Genomic DNA, 24,287 nt, shown 5'->3' on the forward strand with positions numbered 1-24,287 from the left:
TATATACAAAATCTTGTATTTTGGAATTACTCAATGCCAAAGAATGACATAACATATTGCATCATGTCTGATTCATTCCTGTAACATATACTGCAATGAATTCTAAACAGTGGAGAGGTGTCATTCTGGTTTTGTAAAGAAATTTGACGAAAGAAACCATTGTGTAATGCTACCTGTTGTTAGTGTTTTTTAGGTCGTTGTTTTATGAGTGACAGTGTACTTGTTGGGTGACAACCTTTGCTAGTGTTATGGAAGAATGAGTTTATTTGAGACATGTATGAAGTGTTTTGGTAGTTTTAGTGCATTTTGGGTGTGAAATTAACTGCTGTGCCAACTGAAAGTTGGTTAGGAGAACTGTGTGAAGAGTTTTGAAAAAGTGACCTAAGTATTGAGAACTGGGTCCTAGCGATTGCATAAAAAAAAAAACTGTAATACGATTACGTTCCTAAGTGTGGAAAAGATATTTAAAGAAAACTAACTTATGACTGAACAGACAAATATAATGGAAATTATTCGCTAAATGATTCACTTTTACGCTAGTGACAAGAAACATATGGAATGTTCCATGCATCTGGACAGTGGATATAGCCAGAGCTATATATTTAGAGAGTTTGGCCAACTTTTTGAATTCGTAATATTGTTTTAATGTTGTTGTTTATTTTTTACTAAACTCCATGTGTGATGTTAACGGGGTGCTACCATGGCTGAAGTGTTTGAAGTGTCATGTAGGCTAAAGGCATCATAATTCTCATTCTGTTAACGGGAGCTAACATGGCTGCCATAGAATGTTGTAGTGTCATGTAAATGCATCATAATGCAGAAACCTCAATGTCCCAACTGTCTAAACACATGGCTCAGGGCACAGCGCATAGTATCCGATATTGCGTTTTGCAACAAAACACATCTAAAGTAAATGTTCATAGAAAGGGACAGGGATTTTTTTAAATGCTAAATGTGAAAAATGTGTGTTTATTGCGTTTTGGAATCAAACCCTTTATATGCAGGTGAGGTGACAAACCGCTGTACTTCTATGATTGGTTGAACAAGCCTCAGTGTACTCTGGTCCTCATCATGTATAAGTGCCTGTCTGAGAGGTATCTTCAAACAACACTCAACATTGATGCTCTGATACTTGAAAAGAAAGATAAAGAGAGATACAGAGCGCTTGAAAAATGTATTATTCTTACATGACTATAATACTTGAAAGTGACAGCTACCTGCTATGGGACACTGCATATAGAGAGTCCTGCTTTGCTGTCTCTACTTTTCATCTTCATTTCAACTCCAGTCAGGTGCTTTGGAGTTTATTTTTGTATTTCAGGTCATTCATTTGCACACTCACTCCCAGTCTCTCTATGCTTGTCTTCCTGTTTCACTTTCAAAACACTCTACTTGCCCACAAATATTTGCTTACAGACATAGTACAGTAAGACACCTTCACACACATACATTTATACATCAAACGAAAGTACATTCTCCAAGATAGCCAAAATACCAACTTCTCTACAGTGCAGGTTTACTCCAGAGCTCAGACTCACTCTCACGCTAACCTGCTTATAAGAGTCCCTCAGTCTGAACCACTTTAGACCCACAGACCCACTCTCACAGCAACCTAGTCACTCATAATACTCTTTCTCACTCGCCACTGGATCAAATGACCAGAAGAAATCATATCTATTCTGACAGGTCTGTCTTCAACATTTTGATATGACTCCCTTCCTTCCTTCCTGTTGGACCATGATATGAACGCTGTGAATGTTAGTCAACGTTTGTTTCACCAAAGTCAAAAAGGTAAAGGTGATCTCTTTTCCTCACCTGTGACTGGTGCTTCTATGTCCAGCATGGTTTTCTCCTGGCGCAAGATGGCGGCGCCCTCGTTGACGATGCGTAGTGCCACGGCTTCCTCCACGCGGCCCTCCTTGGTGAGGTGGGCTTTGAGCAGGTCCACCCTGGGCTTCCCCTCACTGTCAAAAACCTCCTTCAATGTGAGGCGATGACTCAGGGGGAAGGGCACGGCTGTGGAGACAACACAGTGAGACAACACACCCCAATGGGACGTCAAGACATTCCGTGATCACCTGCTCTGAGACTAGGACACAAATACTTCAGACTTAAAGTTAAGCACGGGGGAAAGATCCCAGAGAATTCTAATCGCATAATGTTTTGTTTAAAAAATAATAATAGCTGGCCAATTACTTTGTGATAATGTTTGGAAGCTACTTTAACTCTGGTCCAGATTGATGGTGCAGAGGTTTATTCTACATTGGCTAGCTTGTCCTTCCTATGACATTAGTTCCCTCTGCGGGATGTATTGTACCAGGGAACATGACTTCATGTACAATCCAATCGCTGAGGGCCCCAGATATAGGGGGCGGGACAGATGAGAGCCAATGAGAAGAGGAAACAGACCCATCAAACCATCATGAGACAGGGAACAAAGACCACTCCACTTAGAGACCCTCACACTGTATATCAGTTGAATACAGAGCATCAGTTGTACAGCCAGCTCACAGAGGGAAACCGCTAGACATCCTCAGATGCCGGATTCCAAATAGTCTGAGAGCAGTATGGCAATAAAAGTGTCGCAGAGTGTCTATCAGCAGACCTACACAGAGCACAACACAGGTGCGTTGAAACATTTCATTATGAGCTGCCTGGCGCTGTTTAATGGCCGTGGTGCTGAATCGGCGACCAGCCCCTTGTTTCAGTTCGTGCTGGTGCTGAACGTTTGTGTACCACTATAAGGACACAACAAGGGATTGCCGCAGGCTAGTTAGATGTCTTCATTGTACCGGCTTCTACAATTCATGTTACAACTAATGCCTAAAACAGATACTCTATCCTCCAATACTTTGGTTAAAACTGCTCAGCCAGTTCAATTATGGTGCTTATATGCATAAAGCTAACCCCGCCCTTCAAGACACCTAAAAGAAAGTCAAGCTTTTTTTTCTTTATGCAGAAATTGCAGAGGGGAAAAGTTCTGTCAACAAATTCTTCCAAAATGTGGCCTACTTTAATTATGGATGCTTCCACAGTATATTATAAATTTATGAATCGCTGTAAATGTACAATCGGATGTGTGGAATAAAAATATCCACGTGATTTTCCCCAGATAACACAACCTCTTTTTTAGTGAGAGTCAACAATCCAGTATGTATGAACAGCTTAACAAAAGTCTGCTGAACATAGCGGTGGCAAATGAAGCCCTCTATCCGAGTAATTACTGTATGTATCTCCGATCCTTAAAAAGAGGGAACTGATTGTGTTGTGTTCCAACCAGGGGGTGCAGTCATTTCTGATGAGGAAGCCAATAATACTGTAATACGACAGGGAACAAAACTTTAGTCTGAAGGAATAACTTCACTGGGTCGTTAATACAAATCTAAACCCATGAATAAGACAGCGCCTGTCTGCCAGACATCCTCTGAAAACATCCCATCCAACATCACATCCATTGCTTTGGGAGCAACAAAGGGAGTTTTCTGCACTGAAGCTAATCTATCTGCGTCAGTGGTCAAAAGACTTTGGTGTTGGCTTTGCGTGCTGCATAATACAAAAAGGTCATGTAGCCACGCTTACTGATGCAGCAGCCTTTCTCACTGCTGGACCTGTGGCCTTACTATGAAAGCAGGTTTGCATTCCAATCAATCGGTCATGGACAATTATGTTTGATTCAGATTGGATACTAAATCCAACACCATTGTGCTCTTATATCACAGACCATGTAACGGCTTTCGTCGGTGGAAGCGCAGCGTGATTAGTGTTCATCTTAATTTAATAATAAATCCCCAAAAACCAGGACACTTCAAATACAAAACAACAAAAGTGAAAACCGAAACAGTTCTATCTGGTGCAGACACACAAAGACTGAAAACAACCACCCACAAAACCCAACAGAAAACAGGCTACCTAAATATGGTTCCCAATCAGGGACAACGATTGACAGCTGCCTCTGATTGAGAACCATATCAGGCCAAACACAGAAAACCAACACAGAAATAGAAAACATAGATTACCCACCCAACTCACACCCTGACCAACAAAAACAAAAGACAAAACAAAGGAACTAAGGTCAGAACGTGACAGATCAGTTAGAATGAAAACAGCACACATCAGGCAGGTCCTTTGACCCATAGGACAATGCACCTGTGAACTCACAACTATATAGGCCTGGGGGTCTTGATTGTTTCCATCGGCCAATAACACTACTGTACAAACCTACAATAAAAGTATTTGATTGGATAGTGATTCCCTCACCAGTGTCTCAGCTCTAAACCTGTTGCTGACTGAAAAGTCATAATAAAAACCAGCTGATACCATGACATAAAGCAGAGTGGTGCTCCAGCCCCTGCAATATGGTTGTCTGAGACGTGAAAACACGCACACACACACGTACACAGAGCAATATAGCAATATGGCCAAGTTTGTCGGCTAGAGAGTTGTGTTGCTCAGTGCATGTGGCGATGGGGAGCTGCTGAGCGGGGGGCGCTGGGGGAATAGGAGAGAGCAGAGAGCTCTCCGAGCTGAGGCTCAACGTGATCAACATGCTGTTAAATAATGGATGCTTGACTAGAGGGGGAAAAGAGAGAAATCTCATGTTCCTGCTGCTGGGATAATGAGCCCAGGCCTGGCATGAGATTTTCACTGAGGTTAAATTAATCCCATTCAACAGTGTGTTTGTGTTTTATCTGTGCATGTGTCTGTGTGTGAAAGTCCATGTTAGTATATGTCTATGTGCGTATGTTTTGGGCTTGTGTATTTGCCTGAACGGTGCATCTTAACGTGTTTGTCTCTGTGCTTACATATACAGTAGGTGTGTATACCTGACTATATTGTGTTTCCAAATATACACTGAGTGTACAAAACACTCGATGACCTAGACTGACCAGGTGAAAGTTATGACCCCTTATTGATGTCACTTGTTGAATCCACTTCAGTCAGTGTAGATGAAGGGGAGGAGACAGGTTAAAGAAGGATTTTTAAGCCTTGAGACAACAGAAACATGGACTGTGTATGTGTGAATGGGCAAGACAAAATATTTAAGTGCCTTTGAACGGGGTATGGTACTGTAGTAGATGCCAGGCGCACCGGTTTGAGTGTGTCAAGAACTGCAACGCTGCTGGATTCTTCACACTCAACACTTTCCCGTGTATATCAAGAATGGTCCACCACCCAAAGGACATTTAGCCAACTTGACACAACTGTGGGAATCATTCAACATGGGCCAGCATCCCTGTGGAATGCTTTCGACACCATGTAGAGTCCATGCCCCGACGAATTGAGGCTGTTCTGAGGGCAAAAGGGGGGTGCAGCTCAATATTAGGAAGGTGTTCTTCATGTTTTGTACACTCAGTGTATGTACGAGTTTGTGCAACTACTCGGAGCAAATAAAGTTCCCCTCTCAACGCTATAAACCAGATTGTGTTGTCACAGATTGCAGGAGCGAGATGAGGCAGAGCTGGGTGATCAAAAGAACGTGTCACAATCTCAGTGGCCTGTCTGGTGTGTTTATATCTCAGTCTTACCTACAGACGTCACTGAACAGCCACTATAATACACTCAAAACAGCCCTAATGGTAGAACTGCAGTGGTAGGTACTGTGCCTAATAAAGAGACTAGAGATACTGCATGTCCTGTATGTTTGTAGACATGGCTGTATGTGTTTGAGAGTGTGCATCATTTCCTTCTGTGTGTTTTTTTACACAACAGACAGTACTGTCCTTCTGATACTCTCCAATGCTAAAAGACTGAGAAGTCAGGGAGATTACTGGTGGACATTAGAGAGGGGGCGAGAAAGAGGGCGAGAGGGAGAGAGATGAGAGTGTAGAAGGGAGCAAGAGATAACGAAACAGAAAAAAGGAGGGAGGATTTAGAGGGAGAGAGCACCAGGCATGGTGAAAACACACAAGAGAGAAAGAGAGAGAGGGGGGGGGGGGTTCAGATGGGAGACAGCTCACTTCAACTGGGCGCCCAAGCTAAGTTGAACTGTGGTGTATGTTGCCGGGCAACAGCAGCTAACTTTTGGAGTACAGCCAGTGTCAGCGCGAAATACTGCGATTTGCATGGGAGGATCAGAGACGTTCTCTCGTTCTCTCCTTTTATGAAGCACAATTTCCCCAAGACAACGCAGAAAGGGCAGGGAGCTTAATAATTGTGGAAGGATTTCAATAAACAGGAGACTGACAAAACACATATAGCTTTTCACCCATTCTGCTATTCCATGGACTTATCATCATTGCACAGCCTACACTAATTACCACCAGACACATGTACTGTACCTTCATTAATAAATGGTAATGTATGCCTTATTGCCTAGGTCCTTTTTTAACAGCCACTACTGTATACCAACCTGTTCAGCTGTCATGAAACATTGCCAGGCTGGATGCTGCAGAGAGAGAGACGGGGGAACTGTTGGTCGAACACTGCCCAGGTTTCTACTTAACTAATACAACAGCAGCAGTGAATACTCTCCATCCAGCCCTGGCATCCTGTCAATTTGTAAACACGTACAGCACACTACTCATCCTCTAGGTGTGTAGCTACTGTCCATCTGGATCTATGTGCACTTGTCTGTCTGTCTGTCTGTCTGTCTGTCTGTCTGTCTGTCTGTCTGTCTGTCTGTCACGTCTCTCGCCCAGGTTTGTGTTAGCTAGCTGCACCTGTCACTTGTCTCAGCCCTGCTTCTACCAAACCTGCTGTCCCCCCTCTATCTGGGCCTGTGACTGTCTTCATTACCACACAGGAATATGCGGCAGGGAAGGACGTTGCTCCAGGACTCGGGCTCTTGTGGTTTATGTCATCCTAACTTTGTAAAGGGACATTGCACATAACTAAGAGTAGAATTTACTACCTAAGTATAGATTCTCGTCGAAGCCATATGCAGTGTTGCCAGCAAGCTTGTATTTGACTCAATAGACAAGACTAGAGACACGTGGAGATATTGTAAATAACATGGCAAACAATGTTGCCTAATCACTTGGGTGACAAGATGTTGTGTTCGGTACCTGTGTGCACTGTGAATTACTCTGACCTTTAAAGAGTCCATTCAATACCAATGTTGACGTTCCATCTATTTTGTTTCGTCTGTTATTATTGTTGTGATCATCACCGTACTCAATTTAATTGGGACTGTGTGCTGTTGGGATAACTGAAGGGTTTGTTATCATAGCACTCAAAAGCCTGTGATGCGAATGTTTGAAATGTCTAAATGAGTGTGTTCACTGATTGGACCTACGTTGACCCGGTTTCTTTCCTGTGCAAAACCCCAAATGTGCAGAGCCCTAAAGTGCATTCTGCCTGCATGCACGGAGTCTGCCAGGCCGTATGGCAGCTGGCGGCCCACAGATCAGCCCATGCATGAAAACCCAATATGCTAAAGACTGGGAAGAGAAGGAGCCAAGGAGGAAGCCATGTTAGCGGGGATCTGAACAGAGCAGCCAGGGTAGACACTAGGCAGTGTTTGTTTGACCAGCCTACAATCCTGATGATAATGTCCCAAAACCACAACAGGTAAACTCAGCTCAATTATGCACAGAGCATACATTTGGACATTCACAAAATGGCAGAACTCAGTCATCGGTTCATGTCTCTTTTTGTCAACACCCCGTAATGGTTATAGGAGTTGGTTCTATGACCCATCTTCTAGGTGCTATGTTCTAGGTGTTCCGTTAGTGTTCTGTCCCCTATTAAACCACGTAGGGTAGGCTGTCTCCCCCTCCAAACTGTATACTTTAAGTAGCACATTTCAGCCATCTATTTCCTGTGTTTGAGGGGTCCACTTGTCACTTACATTTCGCTGGATTGATTGCTTTCATTTTACTCCTGAGACTCTTTCATACTCTTGCTTGTGCCTGCCATTTCTTTAATAAACATTGCGACCGTGGAAATGCTTATCAAACACATCCTGGTAATGGCTGAAATGGGCTCAATTAAATACATTGTTTTTCCGTTACATCTATAAGAATGCTAACACTTTGTCGGGGGTGTAACATATTGTCTCGACTCTTGCATCACAAGAAAGAAAGATTATTTGGGGTGTTCATTTTTTGTGCAAAGAAAATATATAATACAGTTGAAATGTTTCCAAATTAGATGCGCTGAAATGAAAGCAACCTCCCAAAAGGAACACTTGGATTATAGTGATATTATGTGTGATTTTACAAACAATGTAAAGTATGTATAGATATGTGTAATCTGGAGCCAAGATTGTTGATTTTTAATCCGAGGGTATCCTGCTATTGACACACTTGTTGAATAATGCAACAGAACGTGACAACAACAGTAATTAATGCAGCAGTCTAGACAGCGCAGGTGAGGGCAGGTTGTCCTGTTAATATCTTCCCGGTATGAAATAGTTACCAATTGTTCTGATTGTGACGTCATGTTGTAAACATTTTCACAGCGTGAAAATAATTGCACGCGCGTTTGTGTGGATGGCTGAGCTCGTGCAGATGTTTTTCTCACACCCCCTCGCCCTTGCTAGCTAACTAGCATAATTAGCTGTAAACTGGTCTTAATGGCTTGTTCTCAGAAGTGTGCAATTTTAACTTGTTTGTATAGCTAACAAATATTTTATTCATTCATATATATATATATGTGTGTCCAAACTTTTGACTGGTACTGTATATTTTGAAATGGTCTGAGATTTAACAACAATGCATCGGCAGGGCAATTCAAGCACAGCCAATACGTGGTGATAATGCACATACCTCATATATATATACACACACACACACACACACACACACACACACACACACACACACACACACACACACAGTCAATCGTAAACGCCCATATCTTTACAATCATTCACATCAACCCTCCGCACTTCGACGCGCGAGTCTGGGTATTTATATGCTGACCTCACGCCTCAACAAGCTTCTGATTGGTCAGTCAATACTCCTGGCCACCATTAATTGGCAGACGTGTGAAGCAAATGCGCGTACCTACAGAACAATTTTCCTAGGTCGAAGGAGGGTGTGCGAGAAAAATCCGCGCGAGCTCAGCCATCCACATAAAGAGCTGCGCGTCCAATTATTGAACTGGGAACATATTCACGCTGGGAGAAGTTTTACAGCATGACGTCACAACCAGAACACCGAACGATCAGAACGACTTGGAAATATTTCACGCTGGGAAGATTTTTTACATGACACAGGTAGACCTAGCTCTAGATCAATGGACACCAACCTTTTCTGAGTCAAGAGGACTTTCAAAATGCAAGCGATATCTACTGTTCAGATTTTTGAATCTATTAAAAACAGTTCTGTAGTAATAAGGTATGTGCATTATCACCACATATTGGCTGTGCTTGAATCGCCCTGCCAATGCATTGTTGTTAAATCTCAGACCATTTCAAAATATACAGTACCAGTCAAAAGTTTGGACACACCTACTCATTCCAAAGTTTTTCTTTATTTTTACTATTTTCTACATTGTAGAATAAACTATGAAATAACATATGGAATCCTACTGCTGGCTTGCTTCTGACTAAGCAGGGTTGGTCCTGGTCGGTCCCTCAACGGGAGACCAGATGCTGCTGGAAGTGGTGTTGGACGGCCAGTAGGAGGCACCCTTTCCTCTGGTCTAAAAAAAAAAATCCCAATACCCCCGGGCAGTGGTTGGGAACATTGCACTGTGTAGGGTGCCGTCTTTCAGATGGGAATTTAAATAGGTGTCCTGACTCTGTGGTCATTAAAGATCCCATGGCACTTATTATAAGAGTAGGGGTATTAACCCTGGTGTCCTGGCTAAATTCCCAAGCTGGCCCTCATACCATCACGGTCACCTAATCATCCCCAGCTTACAATTGTCTCATTCATTCTCCCTCCTCTCCCCTCTAACTATTCCCCAGGTTGTTGCTGTAAATGAGAAAGTGTTCTCAGTCAACTTACCTGGTCAAATAAGGGTTAAATAAATGTAGTAACCACATTTTTTTGTTGTTGAGATTCTTCAAAGTAGACACCCTTTGCCTTGATGACAGCTTTGCACAATCAGTTAGACACCTGGAATGCATTTAAATTAACAGGTGTTCCTTGTTAATTTGTGGAATTTCTTTCCTTCTTAATGCGTTTGAGCCAATCAGTTGTGTTGTGACAAGGTAGGGGTGGTATACAGAAGATAGCCCTATTTGGTAAAAGTCCATAGTATGGCAAGAACAGCTCAAATAAGCAAAGAGAAACGACAGTCCATCATTACTTTAAGATATGAAGGTCAGTCAATCAGGAACATTTCAAGAACTTTGAAAGTTTCTTCAAGTGGAATCGCAAAAACCATCACTCACTATGATGAAACTGGCTCTCATGAGGACCGCCACAGGAATGGAAGACCCAGAGTTACCTCTGCTGCAGAGGATGAGTTATTTGAGTTACCAGCCTCAGAAATTGCAGCCCAAATAAATGCTTCACAGAGTTCAAGTAACAGACACATCTCAACATCAACTGTTCAGAGGAGACTGAGTGAATCAGGCCTTCATGGTCGAATTGCTGCAATTCGATCTCCGCATGCGTGGTTCCCACTGTGAAGCATGGAGGAGGTGTGATGGTGCTTTGCTGGTGACACTGTCTGGGATTTATTTAGAATTCAAGGCACACTTAACCAGCATGGCTACCACAGCATTCTGCAGCGATATGCCATCCCATCTGGTTTGCGCTTAGTGGGACTATCATTTGTTTCTCAACAGGACAATGACCCAACACACCTCCAGGCTGTGTAAAGGCTATTTGACCAAGAATGGGAGTGATGGAGTGCTGCATCAGATGACTTGGCCTCCACAATCACCCAACCTCAATCCAATTAAGATGGTTTGGGATGAGTTGGACCGCAGAGTGAAGGAAAAGCAGCCAACAAGTGCTCAGCATATGTGGGAACTCCTTCAAGAATGTTGGAAAAGCATTCCAGGTCAAGCTGGATGAGAGAATGCCAATAGTGTGCAAAGCTGTCATCAAGGCAAATCAAGGCTAGCTAACTTGCTAGTTAGGGACACCGTGTGCAAGCTAGCATGCTAGTTATCTAGCCAGTACCCGGTGTCGCCACGCCTCCCGCCTGGTGTGTATCGGACTGGCTGGCTAAGCTAGAACATAGTGTCCTTTGCTCCCACCTGCCATCGCCATCATTACCAGAACTGCCGGAAAACAGAGCCTGACAGCTAGCTAAAAAACAGTACTGGTGTACAGCTAGCCAAGTACCGTTGTCACCCTCGCTCCTTCTGCTTCTGTGGGTTTATTGGCGACTGGCATCCAACATTATTGTGCATTAACGCCACCTACTGTACTGGAGCACCACCACCTCCTGCCTGTCCTAGTTTAAAAAGTTACCAATAGAAGAATAAAGAGGGGTTACCGGAGATGCAGGAACACCCACATGCAGGAACGCCGCCGAATTGCAGGCCCCAATTGCACTCTTCGAGGGGAGCAGACTGAGGGTCCGCATCTCAACGTCCCTCTGTTCTCACTTTCCTCCACTGACACTGACCAAAAGGGGACACCGTCTTTCCCGCCAAGTCCTACCAGCGTGATCCCGTGCTTTAGTTTTTGCTTTTTCTAGTTTTCCCAGTTGTGACCTTTCTGCCTGTCCTGACCCTGCCTGCCATCCTGTACCTGCCTGACTCTGATTTGGATTATGACTCTTTGCCTGCCTTGACCTACCGATTGCCTGCCCCTTGTACTGTAATAAAGTCTGAGACTCATATTATCTACCTCCTGTGTCTGCATCTGGATCTTAGCCTGAGCCTTGACAAAGTGAAATATTCCAAAGTATTAAAAAAAGACCCAATAATAACAAGGTAAACCTATCCATACACGCTCCTACTCATTCAGTGCAACTTCACTGCTGGTTGTAGCATGAGTGGAAGTAGGTAGAACGCACATTTTATGGCAGCTCTTTGCTGTATTCGTTAACAGTCTCTTCTTAGTCATAATTTTAAAAGTTTTGAAATTTCAGTCTCAATTGTGCTGTAGCTTTCTTTTACGCCTGCTACGTTACTGCAGACACGGTAATCTGAGCCATCCGATTGTCCATTGGTAGGCCTACAGTGCATTTTATTTGCTCCCGGGCACATGCACGCCGACTTCGGTCACCAAGCTGTATGGTGTTTCCTCCGACACATTGGTGTGGCTGGCTTCCGAGTTAAGCGAGCTGTGTGTCAAGAAGCAGTGCGGCTTGGCGGGGTCGTGTTGACTCTTGACCTACGCATGACTCTCGACCTTCACCTCTCCCAAGTCCATACGGCAGTTGCAGCGATGGGACAAGACTGTAACTACCAATTGAATATCACGAAATTGGGTATAAAAAAAAAAAGATAATAAATGGTTCAAAATGGGAACACGTCGCCTACCCGGCGTGTGCAGGGCAGCTGAATCGGGTGCACCTACCCGATTTTTGGTGTTTGCAGCCATGTTCCACCCCTTTACGTTAATTAATTCATACAGTATATGCAAATACACACCGTATATTTATGCAAATTAAGAACATCATTTTCTTTATTGTAACACAAAATCTAAAAAAAACGACACAACGTATATCTTATATAAACCTTATATAAGTACATTCTGTGAACAAAAGTGAAATTTGACAGGAAATTGAACACCTAAATTCCCACCAAAATCCTTGAACTCCATTCATTATTTGTACGTGCCAGTAAAATGTTTTATGTGCCATAATTCAGTCAATATCTGATGGATAAAATAAACTTGATGACTGTTGCTACTGTAAGAGCTCTCATGCGTGTGTGCAATCATGTGCGAGTGTCTCTCCTCCACCCCCCCTTACTCTATCCTTTAGATTTGTCCTCTCCACTACACTACTCTCTCTGACTCCATCTCCCTCCTCTACCCCCTCTCATTGCTAGACCTCAGGGAAGTTTCATTATGTAAGAGGCCTGTGTGCAGTAAAACACTGCTGCAAACCAATCCTTAAATAATTCACCCACACTGCTAAATAAAGCTTGTGAGTATCATGCATGCAGATAGCCTTCAGAGGGGGCAAGCTGGGCGCAGGGTATCACACCATCAAGATCCACCACGTCCACGCCCACACATCTCTGGGGGTGGGCTCTACGCTGTCTGGCCAATGAGCCACCATGTCACTGATATTGTTCTCAAAAACAAACAAAACGCACACACACCTTCTTATATAGCATCCATGATAGTAATAAAACACACAAACGCTTATGAGAACAGGACACGTCAACAACAAAAAAAATCCACAGAAAATAATTCAACAAAGAGTGACATTTCCATGGATACAGACACCTAGCAGAATCATACCAACATTATACGACATCTAAAAGTGAATCTCATTTCTCAAGCATAGGCATAGCAGAATGGTGGAAAGGCCTCGTCTCCCACAGACCCTTATACGTGAACCCGATCTGACCCAAAACACACTATCCCACTACTTTCACAAACAGTGGGAACACAAACACACAACAACTAGCTGGGCATTTTCACAGTGAATGTCAGAAATCTAATTGTGGGTGTAGAGAAACGGATCAGAAACGGCTGAATGTTTATTGTAAATATGGATGTCCAAAGGATGGTCACCAATTTTAGAAAGATCTCTATCCAGCCTAAGCTTTGGGAGAGAGAAACTGAGCGACTGCATATGTCATAATCATATTTCAGAAGAGAGATTCCCCCTGTGTGCTTACTGACTGGCTGTCTAAATCCAGAAGTGCCTCTACTGATAGGTCAGCCCTTTCCATGATTGTCTCCGTTTTGTTCTGAAAATAAATCTGGTATTGTGAGGGTTCCCGCTCTCAGACAAAAGGCATTCGTGATTTAAAATCCACAGTGATTTACCGAGCCCCACCAGAACTAACACCTATAATGTCCTAGAATCACTCTATGAGAAAGTAGGCCGCTCTGAGCCTAGCTTGTTCACACTCTCCAGACATGCCCTGACATGGGACCAGGCCAAGTGGCAGACAGACAGTCTCCTCTCCTCCAATAGCCAGTTCATGTCCTGGTCACAACAACCCTACTCATAGGCATCACTAATATCCTCATTCCTCTATACCAAGACTAAAATCACCATGATCCCTGGTGGCCACCCACCCTCCGACACAGAGAAGATACAGTAGTCCAGCTGATTAACAGAAGAACAGCACCTAGGACAGCTTTTTCAATGAACCCTCTTCCCTCTGTTACATTTCCTGTGTGGGCCAATCATGTATCACAGTGCTGAAGAGCGAGGTCAATACACACTCCCGAGACCCTACTTGTAAATAGAGGGCTCTCCTTGAACCAATGAAACAGTACTCATGCCACTGTGAATGTAGCACATGCCATTGTGACGCTGTCCTGTTACGTGGGAGGATGTGGCAAGTGGACATATGATAGTATCCATCACTGAGTACCAGAGTGAAATTATGTGACAAAATCAGAGGTTAACATCTAACCACCTGAAATATAACTAACTGTAAGAGAACATAAGAGTAAGTTTGACATTGTAAAAATAAACGCTGAGTAAAATCAAACGGGAAAACAAACGCTTAAACACAGGTGAGTCATTTATAGGCCAGTATGTTTAGCTGTGTGCTAAGCTCTGCTTCTGGGCAATTCCATGTTAACTGAATGACGCAGACTCCCATTTTTCACTTTAACACTCTGCCACACAAAAACCATTGGTTGCAAAGTTAAACGAACCATACAACTCTACGCACAAGGACTACTTTGAACAATTTCCCCCGAAAATTTTAAAACAACACATTTACTAGAAGAACCTTCAGATGTAAGGTTCAGTAACAGAATGACAATCAAACTTCCCACCGATTTTTATGCGACTGTGTTTTTCAAAAACTCTGTTAAATATCTACTCCGAATTAAGATTCCAATATGTCAGTAGAAAGAATGGGGTGTCAGCTATGACATCTTGACTTTAAAAAAATGTATCTGTTTTGGTTATTGTACTACAATAAGTGTTTGTATATTATTTTTACACACTGGCTATTATTCTAATGAGCTCCGCACCCAAACAAGACCAGATCAATTCAAGATTTGGTTGGTCCGGAGTGGACCAAATCTTTACCAATCATAGACATCTATGTTTCACAAGTTTGGACATCACAGTACAGCATACAGTAGATAAAGTACAATAGAGTATAGTTCAGTACAGTATAAAATACAGTAAAGTACAATACCGTCAATTATACTGTACTCTACTCTAGTGTGAAATCAGCACCCTGCGCGCTATCCCTGATGCAATGAAAATAATAAAAAATAAAACAATGAAGTAAGCTTTTCTTTATTTGTACTATTTTCTACATTGTAGAATAATAGTGAAGACATCAAAACTATGAAATAACACATATGGAATCATGTAGTAACCAAAAGAAGTGTTAAACAAATCAAAATAAATTTTATACTTTAGATTCTTCAAAGTAGCTTATTATTGGTGTCCTTTAGCAGTTGCATATTTGCACCGATTTGACCATGAAGGCCTAATTTACAGTCTCCACTGAACAATTGATGTTGAGATGTGTCTGTTATTTGACATTTTCCTGATTGACTGAAGGTCAGTCCAAAAATTGTTTTATGATGGACTGTCGTTTCTCTTTGCTTATTTCAGCTGTTCTTGCCATAATATGGACTTGGTCTTTTACCACCCCTACCTTGTCACAACACAACTGATTGGCTCAAACACATTAAGAAGGAAAGAAATTCCACTATTTAACAGGGCATACCTTTATTGAAATGCATTCCAGGTGACTACCTCATGAAGCTGTTTGAGAGAATGCCAAGAGCGTGCAAAGCTGTCATCAAGGCAAAGGGTGTCTACTTTGAAGAATATCAAATATAAAATGAGTAGGTGTGGCCAAACTTTTGACTGGTACTGTATTTGCCACAGCTGTAGCTGTGTAGAGTATTAGGATCTCTAAACAAGCACCAAGTAGTACCACAATTCATCAATCTTCAGCCACCTCAAAAGAGATGTTTTTGTGAGCAGCATGAAGATATTACTCAAATTGATTGATCGGTTAATGAATTTCTAGTGCTATGAGATTGCTGCATTTACCAGTCCTGCCAGGGATGGCACAGGCATTGATCTGGGTGTGGTCATCCTGAAATCCCTTCACATTCAATACACAGTTGCAGTGGTTCATCCAGCATATCCCTCCTACCTTACGATGCAACTGACCCACAGAAGACGGGATGTTCCTTGGAGAGAATTGTGCTCTGTATTAACAACTACAGTCAACTTTGAGTGAACTCATTCCACTGTCAACCCTTCGTCCTCTCTGCAGAAACGCTCACTCGTTGAGATGCAGCACAGACAACACACAGCTGTCTGCTGTCTCTGTATTGTCACCTGTTCAAAACAGTCCCTTTCCAAAACTATGTAGCTAGGCCCTCTCAGAATGGAATTGAGTACGAAGGGATCCATCCTTGCAATGCTTGCTGACTTACGATCCTGCCGCACATTCTTTTTCTAACTCATTACAACTTAAATATGCTCTGCTTCTGAAGCGATTATTATTAAATTCCCCTATTGGCAATAGCCCCCAAAAGATTAAACATATGACAAATAAATGATGATGTCTTCAATGGAACTGGTTACCTACTGTACTAACAAGAAGTTAGATAGTATGCAGGAACACATTACAAGAAGACAGCCTATGCATATTCACCCTAAAAGTTGATATATCCAATACCAGTCATATATGTGTAACACCCTGATCAGTTTCACCTGTCCTCGCTATTGTCTCCACCCCCTCCAGGTGTCGCTTGTTTTCCCCAGTGTATTTATCCCTGTGTTTCCTGTCTCTGTGCCAGTTTGTCTTGTATGTGCCAAGTCAGCCAGTGGTTTTCCCGTTCGCCTGCTTTTTGCTATTCTCCTTTTTCTAGTCTTCCCAGTTTTGACCCTTGCCTGTTTCTGGACTCTGTGCCTGCCTTGACCACAAGCCTGTCTGCTATTCTGTACCTCCTGGACTCTGATCTGGTTTTGACCTTTTGCCTGTCCACGACCATTCTCTTGCCTACTCCTTTTGGATAAGTAAACATTAAGACTCCAACCATCTGCATCTGGGTCTCACCTTGTGTCATGATATATGCCATTTTTCCCCAAGTACCTGTAGGCAATATTAATGTGTGGGAGCGATCTAAACTGTATAGGCCTGAGCCTGTATAACATATTATAGGCTACATCTGTGTTTTTGTAGCTTTGACTTATTGGATGTGGGGATGGTCCCAGCATAGCATCATCAAATCATGTTGCCCTGCCCATTGTAGTACTGTAGGCGCACTGGGACAATTTGAAGAGCTCGCTCATTCTGAAACAAATCGAAACCCTACGCCTACAAATCCTGCATGAGGAGAGCAAACCGAGGCGAGATCCAAGACTGGAAAATATTCCCATGTTGTATAGGCCTATCAGTTTATATCAGAGGAGGCTGGTGGGAAAAGCTATAGCAGGATGGGCTCATTGTAATGGCTGGAATGTAATTTATGGAGCTGAGTCAAATGTGGTTTCAATATGTTTGATACAGTTCTATTTAATCCATTACAGCCATTACAATGAGCCTGTCCTCCTATAGCTCCTCCCACCAGCCTCTGGTTTATATGTACTCTCGGTTAACCCAGAACTAAAGTCTCATGTAATTGGTCAGCTGCTTAAGTTCTGGGTCCAGAACTTAAGCTGTACCATAGAGGCACCGAATACGTTAGAGGAAAAACAAAGAAATGGAGGAACTTATTCAAGAAAGACCCAGTGTAATATATGATAAAAATAAAGCAAATTGGATGGAAGATGGGGAAAAATGCACCAAATTCTTTTTCAATCTTCAATATAGAAAAGCTACCAAAAATGTGATAACTTGTTACAAATGGAGTCACGCATGATTCACCGAATGATATTTTGAAAGGGGAAGTAAAGTACTTTAAGAATGTTTTCATTTCAGTCTTCATCTCCACTAACTGAAACTAATTGTATGGATTTTTGTCTCTGCTAATAACGTAAAATTAACATCTGTACAGAAAGACTCATGTGAAGGCCAAATTACAGAGGAACTTCTTGATGCAATTAAATCCTTTAAGGCTGGGAACTCCAGGGCTGGATGGCCTACCAGTGGAAGTAACTTTTTTTGATATACTCAAGAGGACCATTATTAGCATGTTTTAACCACTCCTATATAAATGGTAGATTATCAGACATGCAACAAGAAGCTCTGATATCATTATTTCTGAAACAGGACCCAAGTGATGTATGTATGAGTGTGTATATATATAAAGATCTAGTCCATAAAAAAAATTGGAGACCTCTTACACTTCAGTGTTGTGATGCAAAAATCATAGCAAAATGCTTGGCGCATAGAATTAAAGTATTGTCAGATATTATTAATCCTAATCAGAATGTTTTTTTTACATGGACGATACATTGGAGATAATATAAGACAAATACTGGAAACAATAGAATACTATGAAATATCGGGGACACCGGGCCTGGTTTTCATAGCTGATTTTGAAAAGGCTTTTGAAAAAGTACGACTGGAGTTTATATATAAATGCCTAGAATATATCTATTTATTATTGCCATCGAAATGTTAGCTGTTTAAATTAGATCAAACAATAATATTAAGGAATTAGAAATCCGTGGCTTAAAATCTAAGGTGTCATTGTAAGCTGATGATTCATGTTTTCTTTTTTAACCACAATTAGAATCTATCCACGGCCTTTTAGAGGATCTAGATACTTTTGCTATCCTCTCTGGATTAAAACCAAATTATGATAAGTGTACTTACTATATTCCATATTGAATCACAAAAAAATTCACATTTTACATTACTGTGTAGTTTACCAATTAAATGGTCTGACGGAGATGTGGACATACTCAGTATACAAATCCCAAAAGAAAGAAATGATCTCACTCCAATAAATGTTTATAGAAAGTTAGCAAAATAGATAAGATCTTGCTACCATGGAAAGGAAAATATCTGTATTTGTTGAAAAATCACCTTGATTAACTCTTTAGTCATATCACAGTTGACCTATTTGCTTATGGTTTTGCCTACACCTAGTGACCTGCTATTTAAATTATATGAACAAATAATATTCAATTTTATTTGGAATGGCAAGCCAGACAAAATTAAAAGGGCCTATTTATATAACGAATATGAATTCGGAGGGCAGAAATGATTAAATATTAAAGCATAAGACCTCTCACTAAAGGCATCAGTCATACAAAAGTTATGCTTAAATCTAAACTGGTTCTCTAGTAAATTGGTAGGAATGTCTCATCCTATGTTCAAGAATGGCCTTTTTCCCTTTATTCAGATTACACCTGCTCACTTTCGGTTGTTTGAAAAGGAAATAATTGTCACGCCCTGACCATAGAGAGCCTTTTTATTCTCTATTTTGGGTTAGGTCGGGGTGTGACTAGGGGGGGGGTGTTCCTATCTAGGTAGTTAATTTCTATGTTGGCCTGGTATGGTTCCCAATCAGAGGCAGCTGTTTATCGTTGTCCCTGATTGGGGATCATATTTAGGCAGCCATTTCCCCACTGTGTTTTGTGGGATCTTGTTTCTGTGTAGTTGCCTGTGAGCACTGCATGAGCTTTACGTTTCGTTCGTTCTTTATTGTTTTTGTGCGTTTCATTCAATAAACATGTGAACCCATATCACGCTGCGCGTTGGTCCGAGTAAGCTTCCAACGGCAATCTTGACGATCTCCAAAATATCGTTATTTTTTAAACAAGCCTTAGAGAGTTGGTTGCAATTTCAGTTTAATCCACCTGAATAGACAGAACAAATAATACAACAAATATTGTGGTTAAACTCAAATATACTAATTGATTAAAAAAACATATTTTTTGAAGAATTTTTTAAAAAAGGTATAATTTTTGTGAATTATATCATAAATAGGACTGGTGGAGTTATGTCACACATGCAGCTAACACAGACATATGGAAATGTCTGCTCTACTGAAAATTACAACCAACTAATTGCAGCATTACCACAAAAATGGAAGAGGCAAGTAGAAGGGGAAAAAGGTAAGGAACTTGTATGTCGGCCCTGTATTAAAGAACATAAATGGTTAAAGAAAGTGTGATAAATAAAAACATATACCAATTTCATTTAAGGACCAAAAACTGACAGTTGTGCCATATAAATTGCAAAATAGTTGGGAAGATATTTTCGATGTATCCATTCCATGGCACATGGTTTATGAACTGATACGCAAAACAACGCCGGATTCAAAACTTCTAATTTTTCAATTTAAATTACTATACAAAATTCTTGCAACCAATAGAATGTTATATATATGGGGGATACAATCTTCCCAGCTCTGAAGATTTTGCTGTGAGGAGGCAGAGTCATTAGATCATTTATTTTGGTATTGTCCATATGTAGCTCGTTTTTGGTCACAGGTCCAGGAATGGCTGAAGAATTGCAACATTTTCCTAGAACTAACGCTGCAGATAGCAATACTGGATGATTTGAAAAGTCATAGTCAATCAATCAGTAATATAATGATTATTTTAGCAAAAATGTTTATTTTTAATTTACAATCTGTTTAAGCTATGAGAATAGGAAGGTCCAGTACTTTTGTGAAGCATCACAGCACAGTTGAAAAATATATGGCAAATAGAAATCCAAAATGGATGGTGTTGAGAGAGAGATGGGAGGGGTTGAATGGAGCTGAAGGGTGGGACTAATATCAAGATAACCAACGTAAAACATACGGGGTCTGTAAAATGTATATGGGTTCAGAAATGTTGTGAAATAGCACAGTTACAAATGGAAATCAAACTGGATGGATATCAGAAAAAGAGGAAGGACTAAAAACAAACAAGATATAACTGTTGTAAAATAGATTGTCTGTAAAATGTGTATAAGATGTATGGACTGAAGGTAGAAGCCTAAGTGTTGTTGTTTATTGGTTTACTCCAATTGGGGGAAGGGTGGTAGGGTTTGCGGGGAATAATAAAAGTATATTCTAAAAAAAGTATGTATGTCTATATAGGTATGTGTATGTATATATGTGTATATGTATGCATATGGGGGATTGGAAATGATGCAGACAATTACATTGATGGAAGCAACAATCTTTCCGCAATATTAAGCTGATCCACCCCTTTAAAAAAAAGAAGTTCTGGGTCCATACATGTTAAGAGAAGAGATAAAGAAATGTTAGAATGAGGAGCTCCACCGTCTCTCTTTACAAGTTATGCGCCACATCCCCTTCCCAAATTTCGAAAAATGCTAACACGGAATCCAAACCGGTTGCGCGCGTGCTCCATCATGCATAAATTTATTTTGTCCCCCCCACACCAAATGCGATCATGACACGCAGGTTAAAATATCAAAACAAACTCTGAACCAATTATATTAATTTGGGGACAGGTCGAAAAGCATTAAACATTTATGGCAATTTAGCTAGTTAGCTTGCACTTGCTAGCTAATTTGTCCTATTTAGCTAGATTGCTGTTGCTAAATTGCCCTGGGATATAAACATTGAGTTATTTTACCTGAAATGCACAAGGTCCTCTACACCGCCAATTAATCCACAAATAAAACAGTCAACCGACTCGTTTCTAGTCTCTCTTCCTTCCAGGCTTTTTCTTCTCTTGACTTTATATTGCGATTGGCAACTTTCATAAATTAGGTGCATTACCGCCACTGACCTCGTTCGTCTTTCAGTCACCCACGCGCGTATAACCAATGAGGAGATGGCACGTGGGTACCTGCTTCTATAAACCAATGAGGAGATGGGAGAGGCAGGGCGATCTGCGTCACAAATAGAACTGACTTCTATTTTAGCCCTTGGCAACGCAAACGCTCGTTGGTGCGCGCGAGCAGTGTGGGTGCAATAATTGAATAATATAGATTTCTACATTTCTTTTGCAACGCTCGAGTCGCGCGAGCGGTGTAGTCAGCCTGTAACACCTTCGAAATCGTGATTTGTCCAAATAACCAGTGAAGACAAGCAAAACACGGGAACTAGTGCTGCTCCTTATCCTAGCATCCCATTAAATCCAAACAGATTATCTTGGTTTACAAACAGAATCTTTCCACAACAGATTAGTGCATGCCAGATAGTTATTTTACTTATAAACTAACCACATGTTATAGCAATCTGGTGCCTGGCAGAACAGTCGATGACGTGACACCCAGCCATTGGTTGATGCATGCAACTTCTGAGCAGGTGCACATGACCTGTATGTGACAGTCGTCAGGGGCTTGGTGGGTCTAGCAGGCAGTGATCGTCTTGATTAGATACTTTGCACATGTTCTGCAAGAGATTAGAGTCCCCTATGAAACACGGACCACATAAGGTTCCCACCCTTACATTACGATAAACCGAAGAGTAGATTTATAGCCCTATTTTCAATCAAGTGCTATAGTATTTTTATTTTAAACAATGCATATTCAATATATCACAATGCTGCTGTCCGGGCCTGGATAGCTGCAGCACCGAACTCACGTTTACATTAGATTAAACCTCATCTGCGATTGCAGACAAGTGCAATATGATTGCAGACAAGTGCCATGGGGCTGGGTGTGCAATTGAGACACGAATTGTAAATAAAATGCGTCAGAAATAAACTATTCCAATATTGGAAAGCGGCAACCCCAAGGAGGAGCCCTGACGCACCACCGTAAAATGACTAAAACTGTCATAAATCCCACGGGATGGCACATTTATAATAAAACGCCATTTAACATGAACGAGACTGCAAAGACAGTGACGTATTATTGAAGCTCAGTAGACACTATTTTACTAGTGGCATAGCCCCTATACATCATTGCAGACTACAGCACTTTTGACGCCAGAAAATGATATTGCAGAGACAATAGGGCTATTGAAAGAAAAGACTACAGGTCTACATTATGTTATATTTTCTATGATATGCATACTAATAGCCTACATCATAGCAGCATTGACGTTATTGGCACACGTGCCAAAGAAACGTGAATATAGGCCTAATCGAAACGAGTGCGTAGTTCCAAACTCAAGATCCAAGCAAAGATAACCTATATGTTTTACTCATCGACAGTGAAAACTGCCACATACAATTCCAATATAGATTGCAACCCACCCCATCCCCCAAGTGAGTACGTAGATCCACGTATTCACCAAGCGCCCTCTATCACAGCGCCAGCGAAATCATGCTGCATCACTGCCTCAACAGCAAAGACCTCCACGGCAACACGGCCTCATTTAGTCTCTTCTTCTGCCTGTCCATGACTAAATTCAATCACATTGGGACAGAGAAAACATATTGCCGTGACACGATTAGGAAGAGTCCCCCCCCTCCCTCCACACACACACACAGTCTGTAGGCTATAGCTTTAAACACAGTCACTGCCTTTCACTGTTTATCAACATCACAGGTCCCGAGCAAAATACAATTATGTATATGGCACATCAGACATCCACATCCGCAATACCCAACCCTAAACGAGATCTTAAACGGCACACAATTAATAGCGTATAGCTCTTAATAGCCTATAAAATAATTAAAAAACAAAGAAAATGCACTCACTTTTTACTACCCGATCGGTGGCGTTTAAGACCATGTCAACGTTAGACATCTTCATGGGCAGTTGCGCTCTTGAGGCAAACTCGTTTTTAGTCCTCCTTGCGGAAGTGACTGTTTATTCTCGGTGTGTTTTCGCGGTTGCGAGATTTGGTTGGTGCAGTGGCATCACTTGGATACGTCCCTCAGTGTATCACTGCCTGCGCTGGGGATGACTACTGCTACCCAGTTACGGTGGATGCTGCTGAGGAGGGTGCTGTGCTAAGCTGTCGTGTGGGGGAGGATGGAGGGAACGAATTAGGAGGGGGTGGAAGAGAGAGAGAGAGAGTGGGAGAGAGAGAGAGAGAGCTCTGCTCAGGAGATCCTCACTGCGCGCTGCACCACCCCGACATGGCGTTGAGGGGAACTCCTACGCAAATGTTTCACGGGGCTGCCTGATGCTGCCATCAGGTGGAGGCAAAGCCGGGGTTTCCCAAAAACACGCACGCGCCATGTTTTTGTATTCTATGCGCTTGCTGAAAGGGGTGGGGATGTGGCCTGAGACGCATAGGTCTGTCGCCTACTGTATTTAGTATGGTTGTATCAGTGAAGGTTCCTGGGGTAAAACATTGTGCCATTGATTTTTTGTTATTTCTCCAACATTTTTAAATATTCAGAGAGACCTATGGGAGAACAAGTGGCATCCGTAGAGGAGATGACAAGGCCAAAATATGTGTGTGTGTGTGTGTGTGTGTGTGTGTGTGTGTGTGTGTGTGTGTGTGTGTGTGTGTGTGTGTGTGTGTGTGTGTGTGTGTGTGACAAGAACACAT

The 24,287-nt window shown here is 41.8% G+C and overlaps 1 protein-coding gene and 1 long non-coding RNA gene across 3 annotated transcripts in view; both read right to left on the reverse strand.

Moving 5' to 3' along the window:
• LOC129869042 (protein phosphatase 3 catalytic subunit alpha-like) overlaps positions 1-23,828 on the reverse strand; it is a 50,632-nt gene extending 26,804 nt beyond the window's left edge. Inside the window, exons 1-2 of one of the 2 annotated variants that reach the window (XM_055943499.1) lie at positions 23,485-23,828; positions 1,816-2,016 (exon numbers count right to left, since the gene is read on the reverse strand). In XM_055943499.1, coding sequence (XP_055799474.1) covers positions 1,816-2,016; positions 23,485-23,539 — 256 coding nt within the window. In that variant the 5' untranslated portion in view covers positions 23,540-23,828. The remainder of the gene's footprint in view (positions 1-1,815; positions 2,017-23,484) is intronic. The other variant, XM_055943498.1, reaches the window with a different exon arrangement.
• Positions 14,893-23,474, reverse strand: LOC129869044 (uncharacterized). The gene is made up of 2 exons (XR_008761846.1): positions 23,038-23,474; positions 14,893-22,229 (listed from the first exon to the last, which is right to left on the reverse strand). It is a non-coding gene; the product is annotated as an uncharacterized LOC129869044 (long non-coding RNA).
• Positions 23,829-24,287: the final 459 nt, after the last annotated feature.

This window comes from Salvelinus fontinalis, chromosome 13 (genome assembly GCF_029448725.1).
Source record: "Salvelinus fontinalis isolate EN_2023a chromosome 13, ASM2944872v1, whole genome shotgun sequence".
NCBI lineage: Eukaryota > Metazoa > Chordata > Actinopteri > Salmoniformes > Salmonidae > Salvelinus > Salvelinus fontinalis.